At 35.2% G+C, this 10,539-nt stretch overlaps 1 protein-coding gene across 2 annotated transcripts in view; it reads right to left on the bottom strand.

The window, feature by feature from the left end:
* Positions 1-158: 158 nt before the first annotated feature.
* Positions 159-10,539, bottom strand: part of Apoltp (Apolipoprotein lipid transfer particle) — a 67,107-nt gene continuing 56,726 nt past the window's right edge. For both annotated transcript variants that reach the window (XM_022066811.2, XM_087343765.1), the window contains 10 exons: positions 9,866-10,022; positions 9,110-9,363; positions 8,403-8,542; positions 6,952-7,152; positions 6,308-6,429; positions 5,715-5,836; positions 4,713-4,824; positions 3,412-3,549; positions 1,893-2,092; positions 159-1,301 (listed from right to left, as the gene is read on the bottom strand). In XM_022066811.2, the coding sequence (XP_021922503.2) occupies positions 1,212-1,301; positions 1,893-2,092; positions 3,412-3,549; positions 4,713-4,824; positions 5,715-5,836; positions 6,308-6,429; positions 6,952-7,152; positions 8,403-8,542; positions 9,110-9,363; positions 9,866-10,022 (1,536 nt within the window). In that variant the 3' untranslated portion in view covers positions 159-1,211. The remainder of the gene's footprint in view (positions 1,302-1,892; positions 2,093-3,411; positions 3,550-4,712; positions 4,825-5,714; positions 5,837-6,307; positions 6,430-6,951; positions 7,153-8,402; positions 8,543-9,109; positions 9,364-9,865; positions 10,023-10,539) is intronic.

The raw sequence follows: 10,539 nt of genomic DNA, 5'->3' as shown, positions 1-10,539 counted from the left end.
GCCATACCAATGGCTGAAGTTTGGAGACAGTGAGGGAGAACAGAAAGTAAATCTGTGGCAGCTCAGGATAAGGCAAACAGAAATTAATATATGTCATCTGATATATGAGAAAGTCATCTTTGTGAAGGTAGTGGCTGTTGAAATACAGATTACATCAGTCATCTGAGCATCACATTTAATTAATTTTAACATTGAACAACCCTGTTCCTTTTCATAACTTTGAAATATATGACAGACTCATGGTGTTAGTGTTATAAGGAATGCAATGAAATGTAAATTACAATGAATATTAAATGGCCACCAATGAGAAACAGATTACCACTGGAATATTGTATTTGAAAGTTACCAACAGGCACATTCAATACAAAATACTGTATTAAAATGTATATAAAATTTCAGATTTTCTTTCACTTTTCAATTCTGAAAGCATAAAACCATACAAATTCATTTAAATATCTTCAGAATGGATTACAGAACTTATTTTCTAAACCTAATATTTGTTGCATGATATTGATTATAAATTGTAGTCACCACTTGAAAATGTAACATATACAAACATTAACACAAATTAAAGTGGTATTTAAATCCAGAGACTTACACTGGACTGAGGAGAGATGGTTAACTGACTAGTTAGTTTATCTGGAGGCATGTTTCCTGCTTAGAGAAACACTAACTAAAATAACAGAACAGAAATGCACATAGTGAAAAATCGTAACTGAATGTATAATTACAGATACACTTCACTCATAATGTTTATGCACAGCAATAAATGTAGCTTAATTTATCAAAACAACCTAAGAATCGGTCAGCTTTTCTTATATGAAATTCTTACAGAAGTCTTGTCATCACTTCTCAAAAGTAAATTGGTTCAATAAATTTTTCTGCTAGAAAAGTGCAATGATTCATAGATGGCTGCATAGTTCACCTTCTTTCGGTAACCAAACTGTTTGTTTCATCAGAATCCTCACGATCTTCTGTCTGTTTCATCAGCATTATTCACGATTCATATTATCTCTGAAATTCCTATTTCCACTCTCAAGAAAGAAGGAATTTAGCTAATGGAAAGAAATGGTTAAGAGAGAGTCAGTTCAGGAAGAGTCCAATGTATGCATAATTTATATTTCAGAAATGTTTAAATGCTTTGCAAATAACTTAACTATAACTCATGCCATCAGCCACTATGAAATGTTCTGTTTATAATCTATATCTCTTTATAAATCTTCCACATCATCTTCTGAGTCATCATAATGCATGTCACCATCATCCCTTGTCAGTTGAAATGCCCCATCTTCAGTGAAATCCTAGGGAATAAAAGAGAAAATGTAAGAATATTTTTTCTTTTAACTCTTCCCTAATGTAAAACAGACATATCTATCAGTGATCAGTAACACATATACAGGCACAGAATATATCCATAGCCTGAGAAATATTTTAATGAACAAATTTTTCTGCCACAGAAGATGACAATGTTCAGTATCAACTTATCTTCTAGGTTTAATTATTCATCTGTGTTACAAATTCTTTGCAGTTCATGCAGAATTGCCTGTGATGTCAGAAGCATCCATTGGATCTGTGTATTATGCAAGTTTTTAAATACTTCTGTAGTAATTCATCATATTATGAAGACATTCTTAAAACAATGTTCACATTTTAAAATTAAATAAAATATGTTTGAAGGTTATGTGTGTGATTCCACATTATTTTTTCTCTGAATGTTCAATGTCCTTGCTCATAACCTTGGAATATTGATACTTTCTTGTGCTATATCTCAGATAAAACTGAGCCACTGAACTTAACAATGTCATAACATTACTGACACACAACTCATAAATATGTGAATATTCACATAACTCATAAATAACTAACTACTAAAATATATTACCCAGACTTACATAGTCAATTGTGACTGGAGATGGATATTCACATGGAAAGCACTCCATGTAACTCATTCCGTTGTTATCGGCCGTACACTCACAAGTCTGACAAGACGAGGGCCGAGCAGACTGGGCGACTCTCTTTGCAAACACAGTTGCAAACTTCTTCACAACATTTTTCTTGTCTGATTCAAGTTTTCTTGCTGTGAAGACAGTACCTGAAACATAAAAGAACAGTGATACTGTTAAAAAGTCTGTAACCTAAAAATGGAAAAGTGGCACATAACAATAACTTGTAAAACCCCAAAAACAAAATGAAAATGTAAAATAAAGAATTCTCTAGAAGGAATCGTTCCCAAGATATGGTAAGAAGGAACTGTTAAATTGGGCAAGAGTCATAAATAACAAAGGAATTTGTCATGATAGTGGGAGACAGAGGCAGCACAGAGGATTGAATAACTACAACATAACTATAGGTGACACTCACAAACAAGTGAGTTAATAAAAAAGAATAGCGTAATAAGACGAATGCAGTTCACACATGTCAGCACAAACACTGAAGAAGTGTACAATGCTTGCTGATACAGAACACACCAGGTACATAACTAAGAGGAAGGCAGTTACAATTAAGTGTTCAAAGTGTCCACTATGCAGTCGCTGACAACTGCACATCATGGAATACTATCTTGCACATGTTTTAACATGTCAGAATCAATGGTTGCCACAGCAGCATGAAACTCTGCTGTCAGGTCTTCCATGTCAGTCAGCGGATCCCTGTAAACAATTTCTTTTATGTATCCCCTAAAGACGAAGTCCAGAGGAATACAATGTCATGTAAAAACTGATTTTAGTATTTTATTTACATATATCTACGTTTTATTTACAATTTCTCAAGAATCACAAAATTGTGATAATGGCACTGATTTGTGCATCACATTCAGCAGAAGTTATTTATTTTGTGCTATATGACCAAAAAACAGGCAAACCACAAAGTACTGCTCATAACCAGACGTGTTCTATCGAAACCTGCTTTTGCATCAGATTTTTAAAGCGTGTCCTGTTCTTCTTAAATATGAAATGCATTTAGTAAGGAGATATTTCTTACTGAAGGAAGAATCAAACATAACACTACAAAGTTCCAAAATTCATTTTGTAATCTCCTCTAGTTGTCACAAGAAGTGAATACTTAAAACTGACTGAGCCCAGCTGATATAATGATACTGTATCAAGTTCAGAAATTAGGAATATCAACAGTGAATTGCAAAGTGCTTATGGCCAAATTCAATGTAACTTACCTGGCCTATAAAACTTGACAAGAAAACATGAAAATTTCAATGAAGATTCCAAGCTCCCAAGTCAACATTTTATATGCAGACCCATCAAGTATAATTCATACACTGGCACTAATAACCTGTATGCATATATGCATGGATGCATGCAGCTGGAAGTTTCAGATTCAAAGAGATTTATGTTTCTAAACAAATGTTATTGCTGTATTACTTTCTGGTGGATTAATTCTTGACAGACTCTTATTTACCATTTGTTTCCAGTGCGAGTGGTGTGCAGTATCCCAATGCAACTTTGGGAAGTTTAACTTGTCTTCGGAGTTCAGTGGATCCCACCACTGTTTTCATTTTCACATGCTTCTTTGTATATGCAGTTAACCCATCCATACCTAAAATGAAGAACATGGAAAAGAGAGATACAGAAATAAGTTGTCAAGTATGGCTTAAATGGTACAGTTTCATCATCAATGAAGGTCATCTTAATTCATTTTGTGAAACAATGTAATTTTATTGAAATACAGACAATGGACAAAGTCCAAAATAACACTTCCACAGATTATAATTCACAAACATCATAAAACTTCAGACTTCATCATGCCTTAATAGCATATAACAAGGTGCATTACCCTAGGCTGAAGCTAAATCTCTACTTCATGCTGTGGTCATACATCCCACCAGCTCTACTGTCTTCAGGAACCATTCTCATTGCACCTGACTAGTCTTACATTTCACCCTGAACCACAGACCATGGCTCTGACCACCACGGTACAACCACTGTATTACCCTTGGTTTCAGTCCCCATGTCTTCCCGACAGTGCCTCTGCAGGTCCAGCTGTGTACCCCATGTCAGTCAGAGGTAGCCGACTTCTGTGGACGGCTCTATGGCTTTACCAAAGACAGTCACTTCCTTTACACCCTTCAAAGCAATTTTTTTGGTAAAAGGTATATTACCATTTTCCTTTGGTTGATGGACAAACTTGTCCTATCACACCATAACTCTATCAGTCTACTTCTGAGATTGTTGATTAGAACTATGATATTGTCTGCATATAATACTGCATGACAGCCTCCTTCACGGACCTCCCCAAGAAGCCCATCCACATTATAGGTGGCAGACAGGGGATTTAAATCCCTGTACTATGGGGCTGCTAGCAAAATTTTAACTCCAGGGTCAACAGTTTAGTAGTATTATTAGCTAACAGACTGCATGTTAGCCATGACGCAATGATGATAAAGGTTAAAGCAGTGTGGATATCAGCTTCATAATTAAAGTGCTCTGAGTCGCACAAACTATTTGACACATCACATATTTTGAGTTTTAAAAAAAGTTAATAATTTTTTATTTGCTTAATATGTAAGCAATATATAGTTATGGTGTTATTGAGAAAAACAAATTGTATCCTTAACATGCAATTTTATAATAAATATAGGTATCTGATGTAAAGTTGGTAGGTTATTCCAACGCTCCGTCTGTCTGAACCATATTATTTCCATTGGCAATGTCATGAAACAATATGCCAAATTCATTGTTATAATGGATATAGTGACTTACCATAAAAAATTTTATTCACTCTGTCCTTTCCAAATTTGAATTCATTATTCATCAGAATATGAAGGGTGATGCCATTCTCCAGAAGAACTTGATGCAAGACTGTGTAGTCAACCTGTAAGTAAAAACAAATGGTCTTATGTTTTCAAGATAATTTTGTGTGTTTCCACGGAAATGACTATGGCCTGAAGTAAATAAAGGATTGAAAAAGGAGGAAAGTGCATATGTGAAAGAAATGGTCTAATACCTTGTGCATTCTACAATGAATTCTTCTCGGGCTACCAGCCGTGTCAGGTGGTTGAATGGAGAAAATACCAACGTTTTGAGAACCACCTTCGTTCTTGTCCTCAGTGTATTGAAGTTCAATACCCTGAGGATGAGGATGAAGACGGTTCTCAAAACGTTGGTGTTTTCTCCTTTCAACTACCTGACACAGCTGTCAGACTGAGAAGAATTCATTATACTTAGATGCCATAAAATCTTTAGATCATACATCTTGTACCCTCATTTGAAACCAATCTTTTTACTTACAAGCCTCAAACAGTAGTATAAATAAGCAAACAGGACCTCTCTCTCTTTCAACTGAATGCCCAGTACTCGTCCTGGATGTAAGAAACAGTGTACTCTTGGGTCTGAAGTGAGATGAATATTCAGTAAAGCACACCTTCCTGGTATACTATACCAGGAGGCAAGCCTTGTTCTGGAGTTTTAAGCTCTCCACTGAGTAATACAGTTGAAGCAGTAATGTTCCTGACTTGTATTCAGAAGATAGCATGTCTGAATACACTGACTATCCTGAGTTATTTTGTACTTTTCCTCAGTCCAAGGTGAACGCTAAGCAGTACATTAACTGCTTCCTCCCAAACCCTTACAAGTTTACCAAACCTGTTATCTCACGACATCTGCCACTAAATAAACCCTGCAGATGATATTTAAACTTTTCCTGTATTTTGAGACTTTGTAACTAGAGAAGCTCCCAGAGCCAATCACTTGTTTGAAACTTACAGTAGTATTAGCTGGATCACAGTTTGTGCATGGCAACAAAATAAAAGTCTTGGAGACTCCTGGTCTGAACAGTAGTTTGGCAGCGTAACGGATTGCTCCAAAAATATCTGCACTTCCATTACCTAAATAAAAAAAATATAGTCAGAAATCACAATCAAGTACAATGTATGTACGCAACTGCCAAAATGTTCATGATCCCTGACTTGAGATATGGCTAACTTTTGAACAAGTCATACTCTACCACCAGGTTCTCTGCCTCTTTACATGCAAGTGATGTAAAATTTACAAAAATGTGTTGAGGCCTGGGACGAGACGAACAAGAGACCCTTCCTATAATTTGATTATTTTATATTTTTTACAAGTTCTTTCAGGTTTGTAATATTGAGAAGGCCCTGTATTTGAAATACTCTTAGATACACTGAATTATGGAAATAATGTATATCACTAAGTAGGACTTGAGGTCTTCATGGTGGTGAGTATGAAGATGGCTGTCTTCTGGGCTGTAAACTTGTAACAGACTACATGGTGCTACAACCCAAAGACAGCCATCTATATGCATAAATTTCTTCCTTTCTATTTTTGCGTGAACTCACCTGCTGGAATGTTCTCGAAGTATTGAGGAAGGAAATGATGATCTGTGAAGACATTGCCATTGATAACAATGCTGCGAGGTTTGTCATGAACACCATCTCCTCCAAATACTACAACTGCAAACCTTCAAAGATGCATATAAATGAAAGACTTTAAGTAATTTTTTCTAAATATTGACATACACACAGTATATACACAATCATGGAACAATTGCTGGATAACAGATACACTGACATAAAAATCAAACTGAGACACACTCACATTCCCAGACTTATAAAGACTGGGTGCATATATCATAGGAGAATAGAAACAGATGTTACTTTTCAGCAGGTGCTGTAACACTTATCAATTTCTAAAGGTTATTCTCACTGTGATCACTTGCTGTCAAGTTAAGGCTAACTTCACTAGCTTCTACCCCTGCAGAGATGCAACAGGCTGCGGCCTGGTAAGCAGAAACATCTTGTTTATATAGAAAGTGGTCCACTATTTGCATTGTAATCCACTACGTTACTTAAGGTAATAAAAATGCAATGCAAAACTATTTCATAACTAGTTTGATAATTAAAACTGTATTTTTGGAAACATGTTTTGTGAGAAAAAGTGCAAAAATTATGTTAGTAAATGTAGTATTATTTCATAATATTACCTGTTAGATACTATTTTTTGATCTGTTAGTTCCTTTAACAATATAGAAGTCAGGGCATCCATATTTCTTCTGTCTTTTATATTTCTATTACAGTCTTTGGCCTCTATTATGAACACAATGTCAGTTGACTGTGGGATGTCATTATTCTCCATGTGACAAAAATCTCCTTCCAGCAATGCAGTTCCATTTACCAGCTGGCACCTAAAACAGCAAAATAAAACTAATCTATTTTTGTGCATTACTTCCACTATGATAGATTTACCTTACCTGAAATTCACAAACATAACCTCACACAGTTCCACTTCCGCCACTTTTTTCTGTTACTATATGTGGAATTTTTCTTACTGTATTATAAAAAAAAATTATATGTACAATTTGCATATGGAACATTCATAATCCCTGTAAAAACTTCAAGCAAGAACTTGTTATTGAAGTTCTGCTATCTTTAGTAACATTCCTACATAGTTTTATTTGGGTCCAGTATAATTTTTTGGCTTGCAATGAAAAAAAAATTCTTCTTCGGATTCTTACACCTTTTATCAACACGTTTCACAAGAAATGTTTTATAATAAATCACCAGCTGCCACACTTAATCTATAGCATGCAGAAATTAAATTCCTTGGGTGTATGTACATGTACAGATTGACATTTAAACAGACCAAAGTGCTGGATATAACACAATACAGTGTATTTATTGCAATTCTTATGCTGGAAATTCCAGGTAAAAACTCTCTTATTGAAAATGAATTCATTCATCTGTATAAAAAAGTCACAGTAAAAAGTCTTAAAATATACACTTAGTTTATGTTTATTTTCAGTTATGCAGATTATTTTTGAATGCTTTAAATGCCCTATTCTTTGAATTTAACTCCATACTGCAGAATTAAACTGACAGAAAATCATGGAGGTCACTGTACTTGGCTTAGAACTGCTGTGTTTATTGGTCTGTGGTGAGATTCAAGCCTCACAGGGAAATGAATACAATGTAACTGAGAAGTTTTGTTGGTGATTCTGATTACAAATTTTTTTTATCATCAACAAAAATGAGTGGTTACAAATCAGAAACGTAAAAATAGCATAAGACACAAAAACGTAAAAAGCAAAGCTGTCCTGCTGCATGCCACATAGGCGCATGAGGGGAGAGGAGGTATAGCTCCTACTCTCAGCACTAGATAGGGGTGAGTGGTCGGCATCATGCCCAAGCTGCACTTTACCCCTGGAAAAGGATCCCAGTACCCAGGAGGCAGGGTGGGCCCCAGAGCCAGTCTGGATGCAGAGGCTAGAAGAAAAATCCTCTGCCCCTGTCAGGGATCAAACCCAGTTGCCCAGCACAAAAAACATGTCCTGTTTTCCATTTTCATCATTTCAGTGTCTACATAAGCCCTGGGTCTGAGATGTGTTTCTCTGTCACTCATAGAAGATTATTTTGATGGTTGTAGAAATGTGCATACTTGACACACGTGTCAGGAATCCTAAGAGGAGTGTTCTCCATGAGACATGCTTGCAGGTAAGCCACAGCTGTTATGCATGGATCCTTGGTGCCTGACTCTCTGCTGTTGAGACACATCTTCAGGAAAGGCATTGGGTCAATCTGGCAAAACAGAAACATAGGACACAATGGTTTCACAAATACCCGTACCTTATTAAAAATTATGCGTATTCCTGGAAGTTTTCCTTTGTCTATTAGTTTATAAAACAACAAAATTTTCAAAAGCTGGCTCTGTTTCCATTGACAGGTGAAAATATACAACCTAATCAGATGAGTACATTTGATAATGCTAACTTCAGTCCCCAGAGTGGGGGTTTCCACAACAGTGAAAACTGGGTTATGCACTGTGTAATCTTGTAGGTGATTATCAAGGTTAGAGAGGAATTTACCATCTCTATCTTCAGGACAGAGGATAATCTAGGTAACACAATCCAATGTAAATTAATTTTTGTCTCTAAGTGTTTTCTAAAGATACTGTGAAGCAATGTAATATTTAACATCTAAGAATCCTGCGGAGTTTTCTGAGAAATTAAAAACTGGTCTTTTCGCAGTTGTAGACTGAAAATACCTGAGGAGAGTTCAGTTTGAAAATCTGTTTGTGCACCCCAGATTTCATTTGAACATTCAACTTATATATATTTCATAGTTATAAAGCTGGTTGATACTTACAACAGGAAAACAAGAACTGAACTGTGATGTCTTGGATTTGAAAAATGAATCACACAGATTAAAGAGTTCAGCGTCAAGTCGTGGATGCTGCAGAGCAAAGTTCTTTGAAGAAGTACATTTCTGTGGTTCCAAAGCCCAACTCTTCACAAATCTGCCCAAGTCAGTTTCTATTGTTTTCCTGGATGTAAGGAAATCTGTGCTTGGTTCATTATCCATGGTTCCAAAAACACCTGCAGTTCTGCCAAAGTACCAACCTGAAATAAACCCAAAAAATTTGAAAGGAAATTATCATTCCAAGTTTAGAAAGGATAATGAAAAATATTCACTCAGAATAACTGAAAACAAGATATTTCTTTAGTAATTGAGTCTTAGAAATTTGTGTTTATGCAGGAATTGAGGAGTAATTTAATTTGCTACAAATGAGGTGGTAAATTGCATGGTTCAACTGGCATTATCCAAAAAGTTAATTTTTGTTCACATATGTAACAAAATTTTCTTTTTTTCTTTTGTACAGTGTTGTGGCACACTGTATTCCCCCTCCAATTTTTCTGATTATAATTAATACATAAGCCATTCCTATCATTGTTATATTGACGAATTTGTATGCTGAATTTCATATCAGTGTCTTAAATTATTCCATCAGTGTAGATATTATGGCAATAGTCAGAGTAAATATTTGTTTCACTACACAATCTAACAGGACTTATATTCCTACTGAACTTGCCTCCAGGTAAATACAATTTAAACACATCTTACCAGACAAAGTGACTGTACAAACATCAAATTTAAAGTTGCACTGCATGGAAAACCCATGGGCACTTTCTATTGTCAGTATTTGTGCTTCCTGATAGATATATGTGTCTTCTATTGCAATGGGTAGTTGCTTGATACCCTCTTTCTGGACTTTCACAGACTGCACACAAAGAAAAGACTACATTACAGCTGGTTCAACAGTGTTCCTGATTCTACACTACAATGCACAAACATTTCATCATATTTCAATTATGAACATTGTGACATAAAGAAGTAATCTTAATATTATTTTGTGCTGCATGTTCACGTTCATATATATAATATTTTATTTTATTTTATTTCACAAACGTACACACTTTGATAGAAACAAAGAATTTTATAATAGCACTGCAGAATTTATCAATGTATTTTCTTTAAATATTTTTACCACAATATCTCATCAGAAGTAGTTCCAAACACATAAACATATTTTTCATTACAAAAAATATTATATAAATCCTGAGTTAAAACCTGGCCAACAGCCCCATAATACTGGGATATACATCTATTTCTACATCACAGGTTACTTAGAAAAACATAATATCTAGTACTGCAAGATGCCAGAATGTCAATAGACTATGAATATTTTGGCATACATGTGGAAGGTTCATAAAAAAGAATGTCATTAATATGGCATA

This window comes from Zootermopsis nevadensis, unplaced genomic scaffold (genome assembly GCF_977971745.1).
Source record: "Zootermopsis nevadensis isolate Lab colony 2312 unplaced genomic scaffold, Znev_1.0 Znev_ptg000006l, whole genome shotgun sequence".
Classification (NCBI taxonomy): Eukaryota; Metazoa; Arthropoda; class Insecta; order Blattodea; family Termopsidae; genus Zootermopsis; species Zootermopsis nevadensis.
This window is presented reverse-complemented; position numbering and strand designations above follow the sequence as displayed.